The following is a 21,365-nucleotide window of genomic DNA, read 5'->3' on the forward strand; positions in this document are numbered from 1 at the left end:
AGCAGTTTATACTTTTAAACACTTAATATTGTGTAGTTATTGGTGGGTTCTCAAGGTGCAGGGGCGGGGGGAGGGGGAAATCCCCCCTCCCCAACTTCCTTCAACTAATCTATTCAGGATTAGTGATGTTGAGTGATGTGTAAATAAGCTTAACCATGAACAAAACTTAGGCTATGCGGTGAAGGAAAGTAATGGGCTTTGAGTTAAGGCTTTATAAACAGTTAACTAAATGAATTACCCTCATGTATCCTTTGGCTAAAGAAGTAAATCTGTTTTATTTTTCATATCTCAAAGTACTGAAAAGGACACCTAAACTGGCAAAAGAAATTTTAAAAATGTTCTCTGTCTTAGTGAAACAGATAATCACTTCAGAGTTGTGAAGGCTAACCATAGGTTATAAATAATATATTGAGTGAATGTTCAACATACTAATGATTCCAAGATGACAAATACTAGAGTATTAAGTGAATACCTTTTAAAGTTTGAAAGCTATTTTGACAGAGGATAGAATTACTACAGTTTTACTACTGGTTACATATAAAAAGAGGTTCAAGAAGATGAATTCATGGAAATTATGGAGATATATACCAGATTTTGAAAAATTCCTCACAGAAAATAAACGTGGCTGCCTACAAAACATCTATGTCAGTTATTGCTGCTGTGACCCAGACAAGCATTTCTTGATGGTTCAAAGACCAGATAGCCTTTCTCTGTAAACTCTCGTAGTTGTTTTTAAATGTTATTTCAGTACAGAATTTGACTTTCTATGAGGTAAAAATGAAAGGACAATTTTAATATTATAATTTTGCTAACATTTAATGATGAATCACAGTAAATATTTTAAATAACAAGTAGCATGCACATTGAAATTGAAACAAAATTGAAACATTTTACAGTATAAATGTATCCATTACTATATGTGATGCATTCTAACGTATTCTGTTTTAAAAAAACACTGGTCATGAAACAGATTTGTACAGTAAATGATTTATTAGCTACAATTAGCTTGAAGGTGAAACAAATGAGATAGGGCATCATTGGGACCTGTGTACACAAACTGTGTATTGTCTCTGAAATAGCTGTAAATATTTTCCTTTTTCTTTTAAAATTTTTTAAATGCTTATTATTTATTTTTGAGAGAGAGAGAGAGTGAGTGGGAGGGACAGAGAGAGAGGGAGACACAGAACCTGAAGCAGGCTCAGGCTCTGAGCTGTCAGCACAGACCCTGACACAGGGCTCAAACTCTCAAACCGTGAGATCATGACCTGAGCCGAAGTCAGACATGTAACCACTGAGCCGCCCAGGCGCCCCGTTTTTTTTTTTTTTAATAATTTAAAATATTATTTAGGTTGTTTGTTGCTAAAGAATATCTTTCAAGTTGTTCAAGTTTTAATTGGTAGAATTCCTTTATAATAAATAACCTTATGTGAAACATGTCATTCAACTCATTTCTTAAAATGTAGAATTCTAATTCATAACTCAGTTAAGAACTTTATTAGGTTATCTGTTGTAAGCATGAGAAAAATCAAGATAGAATAGAAGTAGATTAAAGGTAATCAGATAAAATTAGTAATTTCAACAGAGAAGCTTTAAACATTGAAAACAATACCCTGCTTATTTATTTATTTTTAAAAATAGTCAAAAAAACCATTGCACATTACTGTGTAAAATTACACAAAGATACGAACTTGCTGTTAATGCCCTTTTTACTTTTGATTCCTTGTAGTTTTTTTAGCCTTTGTTATTTTAACTTTTGTTTATCATGCATTTACTTTCTGCCTTTATTTATGTTTTGGTTAATGTTACATACAGCAAGTTTTTGTGTTTAAATTCCTGAAAATGTTGGGATGGAATTACAGTAATGTGTTATGGCTTGGGCCCCTCGCAGGAGTGTATCTCGCAGTCAGCAGTGAGAACAAAGTTTGAACAGCACACTATCAGAGCTAAACAGATACTAGATACTGTGAAAATCATAATGGATTCAGTAAACGTGGCAGCAGCAGAGAAAAGGTAGGAATTCACTTTATTGCAAATGCCATTTTGTATCAATATGAATTCCTTAGACTAAGGTTTTAAATTGTTATATTTTAAGTACTTTCATACTAAAGTCATCAATTTACTTGCATGTTTTAAAATGAATATTTGAAATTATATTTATTCTACAACCTTGCATACATCATTTACATTCCTTGGATCTCAGTATTCTCATGAGTAAAATCATAACATATTTCATAGTTTACAATATCTTTAAAGCAGCGGAAGAACCATTTCTTCAAGAGGAATTTTTTGAAGAAGTCCAAAAAAGAGGTGACCCTCTTTTTTGTTAACATTCAACCTATGACCAATTTTTCATATATTCATACACTGATACCTTGAAATGCCTCTTTGATGCCAGTTGTGGTTTTTTTCATTAACTGGTAAACAAACAAGGTGATATTACCTGCCGGCCAGAAAGTCAGTTTGGTAAGCACTACCCTATATGTCGTATTGTACTGTGCTGTTATTCCATTTATTATCTTATAAAGACAAAAATGAATGCATGAAATTGCCAACATTATTGAAGAAAAGGGTAGTTCTCACAAAGTTGGTACACTTGAAACAAAGATGATGTTATTAGATATGATGATAGTTAACAGTGTTCAGCCTTAATTATACCATCAGTGGGTTTCAGCCAAAGAAAGGAAAGTTATAAAGCATCAAAGATTAAGTTAAAGATGACATTAAATTGGGAATTTTTAAAAGCATTTGATCTTACTGGGAAGACAAACACTTATACCTAAATCTATTGCCTAATGTTGACACTTTTAGTGGAATGCATTATGTACAGAATTAGAGATTTTCCAGCACATAAAACACAAGACTGAGAACTCAGGCTGATCTCAGGCCCTGCCCACTGTTTCTGTATGGGATTGTGTTGCCGTTTACACCCCTTTCAGCTCAGTTGCTTTATTACAGTAGCCAAAGTGAGTATTTGGTCCACCAATTGACCTTAATATTATTAATTTTAAAAATACAGGACATTGAACTGAACATGCCACAAAGAAGATGTGATTTGAGGATGTTTTGTATCATCGTATCTTGGGAACTCTTAGCTAAAGATAATTTAAAAGTGTCTCAGGTCTTTGTTTTCCTATACCATCCGGTAGTTGACGAATCTCTATAAAAGCCAGATAGTAGATATTTTAAGCTTTGTGGGTCATCTGTTTCTTTTGCAGCTACTCAGTTTTTCAGTTTTAGAGCAAAGGTAGCCATGTATGAATGGTCATAGCTATACCCTAAGAAAACCTTAACAAAAACTAGCAGCTGGCTGGATTTGGCTTTCAGGATGTCATTTGCTAACCCTTGTTTATTAAATGAAGTCAGTACTGAGTTTTGTTTTATTTTGACTGTTCATATCTGTGTTTGGAGAATCCTTCCTAATTCTTAGTTTGCGGGGGTGGGGGGTGGATTCTTTGTGGGATTCAGATACTTCATGGGCAGAGAGACAAAGTAGTTTATCTCCAGTCTTCTATAAATATTTTAAGATGAAATATTATTTGAATCCTTTTAGATGTTGAAAATACAAGATTATTTTTCTTGTATCATGCTAACAGATTGTTCAGTGCATAAGTGAGTACCCTCACTTAATTGCTTTGGGACTTTAATATATCCTAAGAATTAATTACTCTTCATACTATAATAGGGTTTATTCAATGGAAGAGAGGGAAGATCAAATTGATAGACTGGACTTTATCCGAAACCAGATGAACCTTTTAACACTGGATGTTAAGAAAAAAATCAGGGAGGTTACAGAGGAGGTGGCAAACAAGGTGGGTTGGTGAATTTATGATTAAAATTTCTGGGAAGGGGGCACCTGGCTGGCTCAGTGGGTGGGGTATTCAATTTAGTTTTTGGAGTAATTGGTAATCTTGTTTAATTTTTTTAACTTCATATTTTCAGGTGTCATGTGCAATGACAGATGAAATTTGCCGACTGTCTGTGTTGGTTGATGAATTTTGTTCAGAGTTTCATCCTACTCCAAGTGTATTGAAAGTATATAAAAATGTAAGTTAAATTGTATTTAAAGTTATTTAGATACAGTTTCCTCACCTTATTGTACATTTATATTTAGTGGTATAGCATCTTCATGGCAACCAGCTTATGATTAAAGTGTTACACCTCCTGTGTACTCTTGTGATAATTACACTACTATGTATACAGAACACGCAGCAAAGTTATCCTCTAAGAATAAGATTTAGCATTTACTACATTTTTAAAGTTTTTGTAAAATCTATGTATGTTCTAGAGAAAAAATAATGGGCACATTTATCATGTTAACAGGAGTTAAATAAGCACATAGAAGATGGCATGGGAAGAAATTTAGCCGATCGGTGCACAAGCGAAGTCAATGCTTCAATGCTTCAATCCCAGCAAGAAATTATTGGTAATATTTGTATCTACAAGTTTATGTGTATTTTTTTATTTCATTGGTAAAGGGTTTATTTTCCTTTAGGTTTTTTATACAACATAAAACATTATTTACTGTCATTTCTTAAATATAATTTTGTTTTGTCTAGAAAATTTGAAGCCATTACTTCCAGCTGGTATACAAAATAAACTACATACACTGATTCCTTGCAAGAAATTTGATCTCAGCTATGACCTAAATTGCCATAAGTTATGTTCAGATTTTCAAGAGGATATTGTATTTCGTTTTTCCCTGGGCTGGTCTTCCCTTGTCCATCGTTTCCTGGGCCCGACGAATGCTCAGAGGGTGCTACTAGGATTATCAGAGCCCATCTTCCAGGTATCCTTTTTTTTCTCTTTTTTTTCTCTTTTTTTTGAGCAAGCTTTTTATTTGATTATTGCTCTACTACACAGTTATGTATCTTTGATTCTATGAGTTGAGATTCTCCTTTTTATTTTGCTTATGTGATTTTCCCTAATAGAACTTCCTGTGTCTAATCTGCATATATATGATTTAATGTCTGTCAAATAGAGCCATTTCTGAATTAGGCAGACTATGCAAAGGGAGAGGTAATCCCAGCATTTTCATCCAGTATTGTTGTAGGTTGTTCCACATTTGTTTTTGAAATGGGTTTTTATTTTCTCAGAAGTTTTTGTTTTCAAATAAAATTGAAGTTTTGACTTCAAATAAATTAGATTAATACAAACATTTTTTTAAAAGTTTTGAATCTGTCAATTTGATAATTTTTCAGAAAATTTATGGAGTTGTAAAACCATCACCACAATGTAGTCGTAGAACCTGTCACCTTCAAATGGTACCGTTGTGCCCATTTGTAGTCCTTCAATCATTCCTACCTTCAGCCCTATTGCTAGTTAGCTTTCTATATCATATTTTGCCCTTTCTGGACATTTCCTATAAATGGAGTCATTAAAAATGTGGCATTTTGTGACTGGCATCTTTCACTTAGCATAATATTTTCAAGATTCATCATCATGGTACATGAATGTTGTAGCATATATAAATATTCCATTTTTAATGGCTGAATAATATTCCATTATAGATACCACACATTTTATTCATCCATCAGTTGATGGACACTTGAGTTGTTTGTACTTTTTAGCAACTGTGAATAATGATGCTCTTGAACACTCATGTACTATTTTTTTTTTAGCATTTATTTATTTTTGAGAGATCATGAGTGGGAGAGAGGGAGGGAGACACAGAATCTGAAGCAGGCTCCAGGCTCCGAGCTGTCAGCACAGAGCCCGATGTGGGGCTCAAACCCACAAACTGTGAGATCATGACCTGAGCTGAAGTTGGATGCTTAACCAACTGAGCCACCCATGTGCCCCTCATGTACTGTTTTTATGTGGACATCTGTTTTCATTTCTCTTGAGTATATACCTAGGAATGAAATTGCTGGGCCAATTGGTAACTCCATGTTTAGCTTTCTGAGGAACTGCCAAACTGTTTTCCAAATCAGCTATGCTATTTTCTGTTACCAGCTGTTTCTCAACATTCTCATCAAGACTTGTTATTGTCCATCTTTTTTATTCAGTGGGTGTGAAATGGTATCTCATGTACCATTGATTTGTATTTCCCTAATGACTAAAGAGTTTGAACATCTTTTCATGTGCTTATATTAGCCATTTGTATATCTTATTTTGTGAAATGTCTATTCAGATCATTTGCCCATTTTTAAATTGGGTTATTTGGCTTCTTAGTAACTTGCAGGAGTTCTGTATATATTCTCTAGATACAAGTCCTTTGTCAGATGATATCCAAATAAGTTTTTTTTAGTCTGTGACTTGGCTTTTAAGCCATTTTCTTATGGTGTATTTTGAAGTGTAGAACATTTTAATTTTTAAGCCCAATTTTTTTTTGAGGATGTGTTTTTGGTGTGAGAATTTTAAAATAAGGTTTTAATTCCTCTTGAGGGTTGAGGGCCTACTATAGCGTGAAATATAGTGTGAAAATTCATTATTTGTCGTGATATCATTGGTTCAATATTGGTCACAGAAAATAATTTTCAGGCCATTTTTATTTTCTTAATGTATTTATTGGGAACTCATTGGAGTCATTCTTTTTATAGATTTACTACTGTAATTATAAAAGAAATACAATAGAACTTTATAAATGTAACTGTACCATTTGTAGTGGTTTAATTATAATAATCCTTTTTCCCCAGCCTTACCAGCTCCCCAGATCTTTAGCTTCTACTCCCACTGCTCCTACTAATCCAGCAACGCCAGACAATGCATCACAGGAAGAACTCATGGTTACCTTAATAACGGGATTAGCTTCTCTCACATCTAGAACTTCTATGGGCATCATCGTTGTTGGAGGGGTGGTAAGAAGTCCTTTTTAGTATAATTAAAATTGGAATTTGTGCAGAGCTTTTTGTTAGATGATGAAAAGAAAGGTATATTTACTTTTATTTCCAGGATCTATAAAATGACACGAAAAGTTGTTAAATTAGTGAATAGAGGAGTTTCACAGGTCTAATCTTAAGTTTTTAAAACTATATATTTTAAAATTTAACTATAGTTGACCTATGACATTGTATTGGTTCTAGGCATACAACATAATGATTTCATAAAAGCGGATATTGCAAAATGATTTCCACAGTATAAATTTTTACCAAATACTTCTTTAGGGAGAAAAATACCACCAACTAACTAGTCCTTTAAACAGTGCTTATTTTCACATTACAGCACATAAAGAAATGATATTTGTACATTGGTGTAATAAGAATGATCCAGGTTCCTTATCTAGCCTTCTCTGAATACCAAAGGGATCTGCCTTCAAGTATTAAAGATTATTAAAGATTAGTAGTGGTACATATATGTAAAATATTTTTTCACATCATGAACAATATGAGTTTACTTGTTTTGGTTTTTTAAAATCTGTGACCTAAAAAAAAAAAAAATTCACATCCATTTTTGAGATAACATTAGATCAATTTACCAAATAAATGTCTGGCGGGTTATAAAAGTTCTTGTCTGATATTTGTTTAAAAAATAGATTTGAGTCAAAGGTCTTTAGGGAGCTGATGAGTTTGCTAAAATGCCTTAATATACAATGCCCCTAATGGTGATTTTCTTTCTCAAAGTAGCCTGTGAATTTATCTTTACAGATTTGGAAAACTGTAGGCTGGAAACTCATATCTGTTTCATTGAGTATGTATGGAGCTTTGTATCTTTATGAAAGGCTGACCTGGACCACGCGTGCTAAGGAGAGAGCCTTTAAACAGCAGTTTGTGAACTATGCAACTGAAAAACTGCAGATGATTGTCAGCTTCACGAGTGCAAACTGTAGCCATCAAGTACAACAGTAAGTTGGAAGATGTGTCTTTGTTTCTTTTTTTTTTAATTATTGAACTATGACATACATGTAAAAAATGCACAAAAGTACTGCTCAAGGAACTATCACAATGTGAACACACTTTGTAATCACCACCAAGGTGAAAAAATCGAATGATACCAACCTAGTAGGTTCAAAAATGCGTAATGACAAGTGTAATTTATTTTTACTGTCACAGCCCAGGTTTACAAGTTTAAAGGCATAACTCTTTTATTTTTTTATTTTTATTTTTAAAAGATTTTTTTTAATCTTTATTTTTGAGAGAGACAGAGTGAGAGCGGGGGAGGGGCAGAGAGAGAGGGAGACTCAGAATCCAAACCAGGCTCCAGGCTCTGAGCTGTCAGCACAGAGCCCGATAGGGGCTCGAACTCATGGACCATGAGATCATGACCTGAGCCGAAGTCAGACGCTTAACCGACAGAGCCACCCAGGCGCCCCTAAAAGCATAACTCTTTTAGAACTCAAGGGAATTTTATTATAATAATACTGGTGTCCGCTAATTTCTTTTATGTGTCTTAAAATTTGTTTCATTGATCTAGTAAAAATATATAGAACTCCAATTAAATCAATGCAAAATAGCCAATTTTTGGATGCTACTGAGACCTAAATTAAAAAGTTCTCTGAGCTGAAGATGATTGTAGTTTAGTGAAGGAAATAACATGTACATAATTATAATAAGTGAAAAGTGGTAAGTAAGCCTCATAATGTGAGGCTTTAGAATCTTAAATCAGGAAAGCTAGTGGGTCAATAAGGGTTTCCTACAAGGTAGCCAGAATAGAATAAAAAGATGTAGGCAGAGAGAACACCCCAAAGCAAAGAAAGGGGAAAAGAAGTGTGTTCAGAAACATGAGAAAATTTCGATGTGACAGATATGTATATCAGAGGGGTACATTTGAATATAAACCTAACACTAGGACAGGAGCTTAGATAATTAGAAGTCTGGGGAAAGATGTCATTAACGTTTAGCTCTGGAACAAATAACTGCAGTGGTGTGGCATATAGAATGGTTTAGGTTAAGGAGACAAGAATTGCAAGGAGATTAAACTTTCAGACACAAGGTCAAAGCCCGTACTAACATAGAGCTGTAGAGAATGGAAACAGGGCACAGATTTGAGATAACTGAATATTACCAAATATTTATTGAACTCCTGTTTTATACGGTAGTTTTCATTTTATTTATATTAAGGAAGATCTTTTCTCTAATAAAGATACCTAGACCTCCAAAAGAAATCATCTCAGGTCACATATGTAAAAATAAAGTTAAGCTTTCCATTCATTTGGTCTTCATTAATTGCCTACCATGTGCTAATAATTCTGCTAGAGGGGGTTGTGGGAAATAAAAAGTTAGAGATAACTTGATCCTCTTTCTTAGAAGACTTTACATTCTAACGGAAGCAGCCTCAAATAATTATTCAGTTAATATGAGCTAAATATTAATGCAATATGAAATAATGCAAGATGCTTAATTTGTCTAATATTGATTTATGGTAGAATGGGGTGAGAATGGAGAGAAAAAAGGCCATGGGAAAGATGAATATGCACAGGAGAATAGTTGCAAAGAAAAGTCAGTTAATCATATTCCAGAGGTACACCCCTACTAGACATCTTTCCTGTTGCAAAAATATGTTTGCCAAAGCTAACAGATTAGCACACAAATTGAGCCATTTGGTTGTAGGAACATGGTTAATGTTGCTATGATTTAAAGTTTTTGTTTTGGGGGCGCCTGGGTGGCGCAGTCGGTTAAGCGTCCGACTTCAGCCAGGTCACGATCTCGCGGTCCGGGAGTTCGAGCCCCGCATCGGGCTCTGGGCTGATGGCTCAGAGCCTGGAACCTGTTTCCAATTCTGTGTCTCCCTCTCTCTCTGCTCCTCCCCCGTTCATGCTCTGTCTCTCTCTGTCCCAAAAATAAATAAACATTGAAAAAAAAATTAAAAAAAAAATAAAGTTTTTGTTTTTGAGGTGCCTGGGTAGCTCAGTCGGTTAAGCATCTGACTTGATCAGCTCAGGTCATGATCTTGTGGTTCACAAGTTTGAGCTCCGCATTGGGCTCTGTGCTGACAGCTCAGAGCCTGGAGCCTGTTTCAGATCCTGTGCCTCCCTCTCTTCCCCGCTTGCAATCTGTCTCAAAAATAAAATAGACATTAAAAAAATAGTGTTTTTTGTGCAAGTCACAAAAGCTCATGAAGTTTTCTTGCCTGTTCTCAGTAATTTATTTCTGTAGGCAAAGGACTCGTAAGTCTTATTGTGTTTCTGAGGAAATATACCCATCTTTTGCCTTTTTATAGCTTATTCATATTCACAACCATATAGTAGAGGTTCATACTGCCTAGTGAGCATTTGTCTTGAGGCCAGATGAAATTAAGCCTACAGTGGTATTAAGCCTTAGTGCCATATCCTCCCTTATACCATTCCTAACAGTGTTCTTTGATACCTTACACTTTACGTATATTTTAAACTTGTGATCTTTTTATATAAGCTTTAAATTAAAGCTTCATTCATTTTCAAAGACATTCATGACTGCTGAAAACATTTTTTCTTTTAAGGGAAATGGCAACCACTTTTGCTCGCCTGTGCCAACAAGTTGATATTACACAAAGACATCTGGAAGAAGAAATTGCTAGATTATCCAAAGAAATAGATCAACTGGAGAAAATACAAAGCAATTCAAAGTTCTTAAGGTATTTGAACATTTTTCTTGATAATATGAATGTTTATTGGTCTCATTACCTAAATATAATTATATTAAAACTTTCTGCATTGGCTTATTATATTCCATCCATATTTAATTCCATATGTTTTGCATTTTCAATGAAAGCTAATTTCAACAAGAAAAAACAAATCTGAATTAGAAGGAATTTTTTAGGTCTTTAGATAGAACTTTATGTTGAGCTATATTAATCCCCGTTCATAACAGATGTTCTAAAATTAAAAAGTGTGAGTTTTTAGTCCTGTATATCCAAGACCCATAACTTCCATTCTCATTGGGGGATGTGGATGTGCTTAAAATTTGAAGCAACAAGAGTAAACAAGATATCCTAATATGTGGAATTCTGGTTTAATATGATTTATCATGGATTCTGTGGGGTCTAACTAAAGTTTGCTTTTGGGGACCTGACCAGAAGTGTCACCATGAGGTGGCTCCTTGTTGGTAGTCCTGACATTCAGCTTTTACCAATTAGCTGGCTCACCTATGAGTATCATTAAGCATCATTTAATTCCTGCTGCTACTTATCAGGGCTTGTGTTACATAAAATGCCCATATAAGAGCAGCCTGCAATGTCTCCAAATCATAGAGGCTGTCCTTGTGAGCTGAATTTTGGGACATAAACACCTGTGGTCATGTCTATCCATGGTGTCTTAATCTGATCAGCAGTTACATTGTTATTGCACCTTGGTTTCATAATCTCTGCAAAAGATGATGGCCTATCACTTAGACCCCAGCCTCTTTTCATACACACACACACACACACACACACACACACACACTCCCAAGTAAATTTCATTTATGCCATTGCAGCTCTTTTAAGTTAGATCATCCCAAATACAGCCTTTAGTAAAACTATATCCAGTAGTTGTTTTTATTTAGGTTTTTTTTTTTTTAGTAGTGTTTCATCTTGTAAAACAAATGATACTATTGGCACTTGCTGTAGCTTTTTGATTTTTGTAGGACTTAAGCATGAATAATTTTTATGTGCTAATCCTTTTTCTAAATAAATCCCATAATATTTAGAATCCCCACTGTTACTAATTAGGCTCCGCAATTCAGATAGAATTTAAGTTACCTAATTAAAAGTTGCCTGAAGAAGCATACAGTGTAGTTCATGTGTCCATTAACTTATATGAACTTGACTATATGCCCCCAGCAACAAGACCAAGAGAGAAAAGCTCACCCAAGTATGTGTGTGTGTGTGCCCTGGCATGGTATGAGAATGGGAGGCAAATCTGTGTTCTTCTATCAGTTTTAGTTCCTGTTTTCATCTCATTAGGGTATTTGGCTGCATCAAGTATGATTCTAGTATTTAAAAAGATTTTTGGTATACACAGTCCTTTGACATCTGATGCCTACTTTATGTATACATAAAACCCGTTGTTCAATACATTGTTTAACTTAAAGGGAATTCAGGGACAATTATGATTCTGTGACTTAGGATATAACTCCCATGTAAGGTAATAGGACTCCATGGTCTCTTAATGCTTTTCATTCTTTCTTAGTCAGGTTTTTGGTTTTTATTTCAGTATACCTTTTTAAGTTCTGGACATTGGATTCTGCGTTTACAGCAAAGCCATAGTAGCACACATACGTACTCTAAAAAGGTTGATAATATTTTAATAGGAGTTCAGATACATGTAGTAGCACCTGACTAGTGATTTTTTGTTTTGTTTTGAAGATTGGATGGAATGCATTTCTTTCTCACTGGCCTTTATGATAATTAGATTGGTATTTTTATTCATTTTTTTAAATTAGAAATAAAGCCGTTCAACTTGAAAATGAGCTGGAGAATTTTACTAAGCAGTTTCTACATTCAAGCAATGAAGAAGAATCTTAACAGTAGAGATTGCTTTGGTGATCATCATAGGAGAAAATGGAACTTGGAAGATTGGGACAGTTTTTTTATGAAATGACTTTAAATATGAATTATACTAACTGTACCTAAGTAGCAAATCCTTGTGTAGATTCTGATAATGATCTATCTCAGGGTGTTTGCATTTCTGAAGAGTATTATATGAGGTCTTTTTAATTTTAATTTTGGGTAAAGTAAAGGCTAAATTGTGTTTAAAATGAATTAGTTAAAAGCAACAGAACCAACTATGTGACCCCTGAGGGGTGGGGCCTTGTTCTTAATTAGGGCTCTCTTTGTTTTTGATTCTGAAAAAACTCTGCTTCCTGGCATCCAGGAGTTAGAGAATGCTCATTTCGTCTTTTCTCAAAACTAATTTTTGATGCCTACTTTAATGGGACTGGTCATTTTTTTCTTTTATAAACTGCATTGCTCTATCAAGGAGAGTGGAATGTTCTTGAGTGTATTGTTTATGCAAGTCACAATCACTTTTGCCATCCTGGCAGGTATGTAAACCACTGATAAATACACTGTTTTTACTCTTTTTTCCCATTAAAATGGATGTAAAATAGTATAAACGTTTGTTATTATAGTCTCTTATAAAAGTATAAAAATTTCTGGGTCTGAATAGTTGCCTGATCTGTTTCTAAAGAAACATTTTCAGTTTCAACTATGATTACAGCGAGGAAACCTTTCTATCTCAGTTTTAGGAGCAAAGTTTGAAGTGATAAAAATAGCCAAAGATACAGGAGCTCTGACTTTTGGGTGGTTGTATTCCTGTACCAATGCCATTGTTCTTCAGAAGGTACTTGCGGAGGATACTGCTGGATTGTCCCCCCGGGTGGCTTTACTTTTATTTAATTGTATGAATTTGCCAGGGCACTGTTAATATTACTGTACTTTCTAACTTAATGAAATGTTCGTGAGTTCAAGTATTGTCTGTTTCTGTGTAAAAACTAATTTAAACTTATATGGAAACGTGAAAAAATGACATTCTAGGGCTTTGCTACACAAAACGTAGCCTTGAGGATCACCAAAGCAGCAGCATCTAGATGCTTGTTAGATGCATAATGGCTGCATTTGGCAAGGGATACTTTCTCCTTTTCCGTAGAGGGATAACCTGTTAGGCTCTTTTATTCTTAATACTATTTCCTTTCTTGTGCCTTTAAGGCTTCTGGATGCTACTCAGTCTTTTCATAACAGGTGCAGCACTATTTTTCAGGATATCTTAAGGAGAAAATAATATTCTTTAGGCCACAGAAGCCTTTCAAAAATGTTTTTATGCAGAGCAGATACTAGGATGCACTATTCAAATCCAAATACTAGTTTATAGCTTGTTGCTTTATAACCAAAAATAGTACAGGCTGCCAACAAATGGGATTAGGTAACAAATTCCACATGAAAAACTAATGTCTAAGATTCTGGGTACTGCTAATTTAGGTTACAAGTTCAAGACCTTAATCTTTATATGAAAAGTACTTGAACTTTTGACACAGTGTAGTTTGGTATCACCTCATTAGTATGGTACAGTGCCTGTCAAAGTTTGACCTCTGGATTATCTGTGTATCACTTGTGAACTAAGAAATACATATTGCAGGGTCTCACCCCAGACCTGTTAAATCCAGGACTAGGTTTGGAAACCAGCCATCTGTTTTAACAAGCCCTCCATGTGATCCTGATGCACACTAAAGTTGGGGTAATACTGGAATAGTGGTTCTGGTATAGTCAATTTATAGTAAGTTTTCCATCACTACTTTGAATGCATTTCCACCTGATCAAGTTTGAAAATGCATGAATGTTGGAAACAGAACACTAAAATAATGAAACTCAACCTTTATGCCTGGAGATAAGTGCATCTATGACTAAGCCCGTGAATTATACAGAAATTATGTATTTCACAGCTGTAGTTCAAAGTTATTGCACATACTTGATTACTATGTACGTTTGCGAGATTATTTATAAACTTTGTATAACAAACTTTTTATAGAACTACATTTTTATAAGTATGCAAGGTGAAAATAAAACTTGTTTGCCTGATAGTTGATAAATGTAACATTTTTACTGGCATTAGTGAGTTTTAATCTTAAGTTTTGCAGTAGGGCTATAGGTATCTTGGGTCATGGCTCATGTGCCTAGCCAAGTACTCAACTCCCTCCAACGGTGTGGAGATGAAATGACAACAGTGAATACTTTTATCTACATCCTATAAGCAATCAACTGGTTAATAAGTAAGCTGGCATTCATAAAGCAGTAAAGTGAAGTACATTTATTCCTTGCTTCCAGCAGCCTATTTTTCATTTCATAATTGCCAATGTTTAGATAAAGGAAAAAAGGCTGAGCATGAAATGACTGGGCTTGGAGTTTACTTCTGAGACTTAAGTTTTAGTGTGATTTTTAAAATTAAAACATGCTGTATGCAGTCTGGTTAAAAGCACTTTATTGATTACAATATCAATTCACAGCAATATTTCACAGAGCTACTGTACAAATAAAGGAATGAATCACTGTGCAAGAAAAGATCCAAGAATACTATTAAATCATGGTACAAGTCCATAGTTTGGTTTAAAGCTTTTATAAGAGCTTTAATCTACGTTCACCTTTCCCCAAGTCATACTACTGACATTCAGAGTCAATTCGCTACGAGTTTGTAGAATGCATTGTAAGTGGGAAAAAATAATCAGCTTTAAAAACCCACTTATTTGTGGATGCCTTTGGATAAGAATACACAAATCCAAGTGTTCAAATGCTTCTTTGAAAACAATAGAATAGAGCACCATTGTGTAAAAGACAAAAAGGCTTGAAATATCCACCAAGTATCACTGAAATTCCATTAAGTAAAAAATAAATACTACATGATGTAAGATTTTGTTGGGAACACTTAAAACCAGTTGAAACACATAACCAGTTTTTTCATGATGCTGCATTATAACTATTTTATAGGATCAGTAATTGGATTTAAGGAAAAAAGACTCAGGAAATTTTATCAACATGCAAATTGGCTAAATACAAGGTGTACCATCAATCTGTGACTAACTTTTAAAAAATACACTGCTAGCTTAGACATTCAACTACAAACCATCTTAATGAGTACCTATTGTAACCAATATTTTTAAATATACCACTGAATTTAAGACAATTCAAAATGAACAACGGGAGAAACACTAGTAAATATGAAACAGTTCACCTTTTACTTTAAATTTCTCACAAGAAAGACGGTCTATCCTTGTGCATGTTTTAAATTCTCACAGGAGATAAGACAGTTTAAAATTTTGCTTTCCACAATGGCAAAGGGGAAATTTAAAGCTGAACATAGTACTTAATTTAAAAGCAAAAATTTTTAAGCCTTATACTTACACCCTAAAGATTCTAAAAAGAATATTGTTAAGATAGGCCAGTTTAGAAGATTGTTTAATCAGTTTCCGTAAGTTTAAATGTCAACAGATAAGCCGTAACTATTCAATATGTGAAACATTCAACAGTAATCAGCATAAATTTCCCTGAATGTTTTCACTTTTAAAAAGGTTAAAATTTTATTAAATCTAAGACCTCAATAGTGTCGGACAAAGTTATAATATTGGCACAGTATATTTTAGAAATAAAAGTTTCATTGTCACCTGGAGAAGTCAAGATCCATTTCTCTTAATAGGTTAACTTTAAAATGGCTCAACACATTCAGAAGCACCTACATCCATTGTGTCTAGGAGACTAGTTTACTATCATCGCAGTATGGGTTCAGCTGCGTCTAAATTACTAAATTAAAATAAGAATTGTCTATTAGACTCTTAAGATTAAAATATTAAACCCAGATTTTTGCCTCTGAAGATAAAACTCAATATGGTGCATGTAACCATGGGATTACAACTATAAAAATCTGAGCTAGGGAGGGACCTTGGACATTCAGTCTAAACCTCTAATACAGCTGCCAAAAATGAGGCCTGTCCATCAAAGTAGAGAGGCCCTTACTATCAGCTTTTGGGATGATTTGCTGAACCACATGGCAATCATGCTAACTTTTTTTTTTTTTTTTTTTTTTAGAAAAGAATGTGCTCTTAAAATATTCTTGTAATGGGGCACCTGGATGGCTCAGTGTGTTAAGCATCTGCCTCTTGATTTAGGCTCAGGTCATGATCCCAGGGTCATGGGATCAAGCTCTGTGTCAGGCTCTGTGCTGAGCATGGAACCTAAGATTATAAAAAAAAAAAAAAAAAAAAAATTCTTGCCAGATCTGAAAAAAACACTCTTTACGAGGTGATTAATGAGGAGTCTACAAATAAAAATGCTGAGGCATATTATGTTTAAATGCTTCTTATAAGGTAAAAGAAAATTAATAGGCACCAAATAAATGCAACATTCTTGATCGAATTCTTTAAAACTGTATTTGGACATAATTTTAGTCTTGAACTAAAATTTATACAGTGCCTCTATATACTATGTTCTTAACTAGTTATAGGAAGTCTTACGCACAGCACTTAAATAGACCACCAGCTGAACTTGAGCTTCAGTAAACAAATATGTTTAGCAACTGGAACCTATATTACTGGAGAGCAAAGGTTTAACTAGAAAGTTAATGTGGTAATGAAGTCACCATTTGGTCATCATGTAGAAACCACAACAGTGGTTGGTTTTTAGTTGCCTAGTACATATTTAATTATGGGAGCTGCTTTTAAACTAATCTACCCAAGATTTTTTAAATCATTCTATCAACATGTTTAAGACCATGGAAGTAGGCTGTGCCTCTGACGAAAGTATCTTGTTATTAAATTTCAAAGTAGAGGAGATAGTTCTCATATATATATATATATATATATATGTATATGTATGTTACTTTGCACATGGCAGAAATGCTTTCTTGAATAGGATTTTGGAATGAATTGCTGAACTACATGGCAGACCCTCACCTTTTGGGGAAATGAGTACATTCCTTTAAAATACTCTTGCCTTACCTCAAAGAACTGCTCTTTATGAAATGACAGTTCACAAACATTAACTGCAAAAGGTTCATAGAAATCTTATGTGTTTATAAATATACATTCATGCCTGCCATCTACAATGTATTTTTTTGGTCCTGTATCATAATCTTCCTGTATCCATTTTCCTTTTTATTATTATCAGCTGTTCTTAAAACTGATACATTATAGCTGATTCACTTACTAGCACATTCACAATATAAAAATGAAAATTCACAAATACAGTTTGGGAGTATTTAGGTTAGGGTTACAGGTGATGAAAAGTTGAGACCTGTCTCAACAGTAACAGATGCAGTTCACTAAATCACAAAACAATGCACTTCTATTTATCAGAATAACCCATGACTTCACCATCAAGCAAGACTAACAATCTTCTATTGTCATTTAGCTTCCTTTATAGAAGAAAATCCAAGGGGAAAAGTATCTTTGTTTAAATTTGACGTGAGGGAGGGGCGGGCAGGCCTTCTAGTAACAGACACATTATACCATTTACGAACAGAGGAACTGCTTACTATTTTCCTCTGATTCCTTAAAGAGCTGCTCTTAGAATTTTTCTTTTGGCTTTCAAGTGGAGTCACTTGGATCTAAGCATTCTTTGAGGCAAAAATCACTTAGAAACCAGTATTTTGTGCCAAAAGAAGAAGTACTACAGAAGAGCAAAAAGCTTTAATATTTCTTTCAAATTTAAGTCACAGAAAATTTATATCAATTCAGATTTTGTATTATCTGAACATAAATTCATAAAGCCACTTTGTTACACTACACAATTAGAACTAATCAAGTCTAGTGACTGATTAGATTTTACACTTCTTTCGACAATATAATGTCATCACATTATTTCCTATCTACATGTAGGTCAATGGAGTACACTGGGGAAAACTTCAGATTAAAGGACAGTCCAATCGTTCATCAATCTGAAATAATGAGTGTACCTACAAACTCAGTTCTAGAATATCAAATCCATAGGAAAGTAAGCCCAACTATTTAGAGGTCTACTGAAAGTGTCTTGGTCATAATCACATTTTTAAAATGTCAATAATTTTTATGCAATTACTGCTATTAATATAGGAGTTTCTTATGTATGTCTAAAGTTTCAGAATGAAATCTTGATTCCCTGGCCTTCAGATTATCTCCCCCTCCAAGGACTGAAAACAAGCACTTCTTTAAATTCACAGGATGGCCAAGGATGCACCAGAAACTACTGATACTCAAAAGGGTCTCCCCTCAGAAGTACCTAAGCCTGCTAGTATACTTAAACATTAGGCAACCAAATGTCTTTTACATCAAAAAGGAAGGTCAGACTTCAAGAAGACTTTCTTCAAATACAGCACACATACATCTGGAATCACTTCCATCTATCACTGTGCCTACTTCCTCCATTACATAACTCAAAAATGTGATATTCTTATGTATAGAAAGTTAAAAATGTAGTTCTTAAAAAAATGCAAACACACAAACATGATAGACTGCTATAATGTGTACATTCTGTCCTACACAAAGAAAATAAAGAATCTGAGTACAAGCAAAAATTCATCAAAGTTAAATTAGCTCAACTCAAATTAATGCACTGGTCCTTTTGATCTCAGCAAGCACCCTTGCCTTTTTTTTTTTTTTTCCACTTTTTTATAGTTTACTGAAAGCTTCTTTTTGTATATAATTATCTCAATAGAAAAATCTTCACCTGCAAATATAAGGTAGAATTTTCTTCTCACAGCTATAGGCTGTAGCACTGATTTCTCCAGATAGCAACGGAGAACAGAAAAACCTGCACATGCTATTAATTCCAGATTCTAAGAAAACTGTCCCAAGAGCCTGTTGCCACAGCCATGCCATCATCTGTTACACCTAAACAGCTGACCCGGTTATCGTGACCAGCAAGAACACCTGAAAAACAAAAAGTTCAGTAAAAAAATTAGCAACAGACAAGTTTCAGAATTAAACAACTATGTGCATAAAGATCTAAGAGAGGGTATTTAAAACCTAAATGGGGAGACTTGGTCCCAGGGGTAAGCTATATGTGTACAAAATACAATTCTTTCCCTTATGTGAATTTTTGACATGTACGTTGGCTCATGCTTTTATCACTTCTGTAAAGTGATCTTATAATTATGCTTATATCTAAAACAGATATTTTACATTTCTAGTAAGTTCATGATACTCCAGATGCTGCCATTGCTCTACGCTATTTTCCACAAAAACAAAATTCCAAAGGAAGTTCAGTGAAGTAGCCTTTCACAAGAACAGAAAGAATGTAAGAACACAGGATGCCGGGGTGGCTCAGTCAGTTAAACCCTTGATATCTGTGCTGGGCATGGAGACTGCTTTAGAGTCTCTCCCCCGCCCCTCAAAAAAAAAAAAAAAAAGGGGGGGGGGTGGGAAATGTAAGAATGAAATTGCCTGACATTACCACTTCCAAAAATACCAACACAGTTTATATATTTTCATTGTTAAACAGCAAACACTGCAATATTTGGTTATAACTTTGTGAAACCAACACATCTAGTTTTAGTTTTGTCTATTAAAGTTAAATTCATTTGAATAAATACAGTTAAATTTATCTGCTATTCACATCACCACGTGGGCTATTCCCAAATAATTGGGAGGAAAATGAGAAATGTGAAGATGTAGAAGAAAAATTGGAATATATCAAATTCAAGATTTTTTCTTTACTGTGAGTCTGCAGGATCTCTATACAATGAAGCATTATCATTTTCACCCAACTTCAGGAACAGAAGTTCATCCTTTCTTAACTCCTAATATTCTCTGTAGTACTTCCAGTATGGCAATGTTTAGCAATGGGCAAATTTACAATTACAGGTTAAAATTACAAAAAACGAACAGTGACTAAATAGTCCAAGTCACGTTGGAAAGAAAAATGAATTAGCAATTCACAAGTCACCATTCAATTTTACTGTGAAAGTATACAGTTGAGCCCACTTGAAACCAAGCACCTGTAAGCAAAGCAACACTCAAACTCAAATATAGGCTAAAACATGGAAAAGAAACAGATTTTAAATTTTGTTATGGATACTAACTGATTCAACCCAGGCAAAACACCGAATACCTCTTGAAAAAGTAATTGGCTTTGGACAAGAGTATCTCCAAATTTCTACAGGCAGACTGTGAAACTGTGAACTTTTCTGCCATCTCTTAGGAAAGGTTGTTATGTAGAAAGTTATTCACGGGAATGTTAACATTGCCCCTACTCCCTCGGAAGTCTCAACAACTGTATAGGAGTTTAAAGGTAAGAATACAAGCCCACAAGGACAGGACCGAGCCGGCAGTGGTAACAAAACTATACGCTACATGGTAGTACTGTGTTAGTGGACCCCAAACAAAATGCTGAGTTCAAAGCAAATGCTGTGGTATGCCGAGAAATCAATTCACACCGCGGAACCTCTACAAGGGTTACATGCTAGTGGAACCAGCCATCTCTGGAAACAGAAAGGGGCAAAGATGGGGAAATAAACTAAGACTACATGAGAAAGTGTTCAGGAATCGGACATCGCAGGTCTCTACTCTGAGTCAGATGACTGATCATCTTGTACCAGGGCATAAACCTAGAGACTTATTTGATAGAAAAAGAGAGAGATGATCTCTTAACGAGAAGAAAATGGATCTACTCCAAGATCTATTAAAACCAGCAAAAAGTTGGGGCGGCTGGGTGGCTCAGTCGGTTGAGCGTCTAACTTCAGCTCAGGACATGATCTCGTGGTCTGGGAGTTCGAGCCCTGCATCAGGCTCTGTGATGCCAGCTCAGAGCCTGGAGCCTGCTTTGGATTTGGTGTCTCCCTCTCTCTGCCCCTCCCCTGCTCACACCTCTTTCTCTCAAAAGTAAATAAACATTAAAAAAAATTTTTTTTTAAAAACCAGCAAAAAGTTTGATGATTAATAAGTATATCAAAGCTAAGAATATAAGCCAAAAAATTAACGTAACCTAATATACACCAAGTGTATATTGCTCTGCAATACGTACTGTTTAAAAAGTCCTAATCAGGTAAACACTGAACGATGGGAAGGATGTGGCTG

The 21,365-nt window shown here is 34.7% G+C and overlaps 2 protein-coding genes across 5 annotated transcripts in view; one reads left to right on the top strand and one right to left on the bottom strand.

Moving 5' to 3' along the window:
* Window positions 1-14,408, top strand: part of MFN1 (mitofusin 1) — a 36,670-nt gene extending 22,262 nt beyond the window's left edge. For all 3 annotated transcript variants that reach the window (XM_086674769.1, XM_025913197.2, XM_086674770.1), the window contains 9 exons: window positions 1,889-2,010; window positions 3,683-3,809; window positions 3,940-4,044; window positions 4,321-4,423; window positions 4,557-4,786; window positions 6,645-6,797; window positions 7,584-7,780; window positions 10,354-10,488; window positions 12,276-14,408. In XM_086674769.1, the coding sequence (XP_086530895.1) occupies window positions 1,889-2,010; window positions 3,683-3,809; window positions 3,940-4,044; window positions 4,321-4,423; window positions 4,557-4,786; window positions 6,645-6,797; window positions 7,584-7,780; window positions 10,354-10,488; window positions 12,276-12,357 (1,254 nt within the window). In that variant the 3' untranslated portion in view covers window positions 12,358-14,408. The remainder of the gene's footprint in view (window positions 1-1,888; window positions 2,011-3,682; window positions 3,810-3,939; window positions 4,045-4,320; window positions 4,424-4,556; window positions 4,787-6,644; window positions 6,798-7,583; window positions 7,781-10,353; window positions 10,489-12,275) is intronic.
* Window positions 14,409-14,789: 381 nt separating this feature from the next.
* GNB4 (G protein subunit beta 4) overlaps window positions 14,790-21,365 on the bottom strand; it is a 60,865-nt gene continuing 54,289 nt past the window's right edge. For both annotated transcript variants that reach the window (XM_025912913.2, XM_086674776.1), the window contains exon 10: window positions 14,790-19,220. In XM_025912913.2, coding sequence (XP_025768698.1) covers window positions 19,114-19,220 — 107 coding nt within the window. In that variant the 3' untranslated portion in view covers window positions 14,790-19,113. The remainder of the gene's footprint in view (window positions 19,221-21,365) is intronic.

Source organism: Puma concolor, chromosome C2, assembly GCF_028749965.1.
Source record: "Puma concolor isolate L17-30 chromosome C2, mPumCon1.1.hap2, whole genome shotgun sequence".
Taxonomy (NCBI): Eukaryota; Metazoa; Chordata; class Mammalia; order Carnivora; family Felidae; genus Puma; species Puma concolor.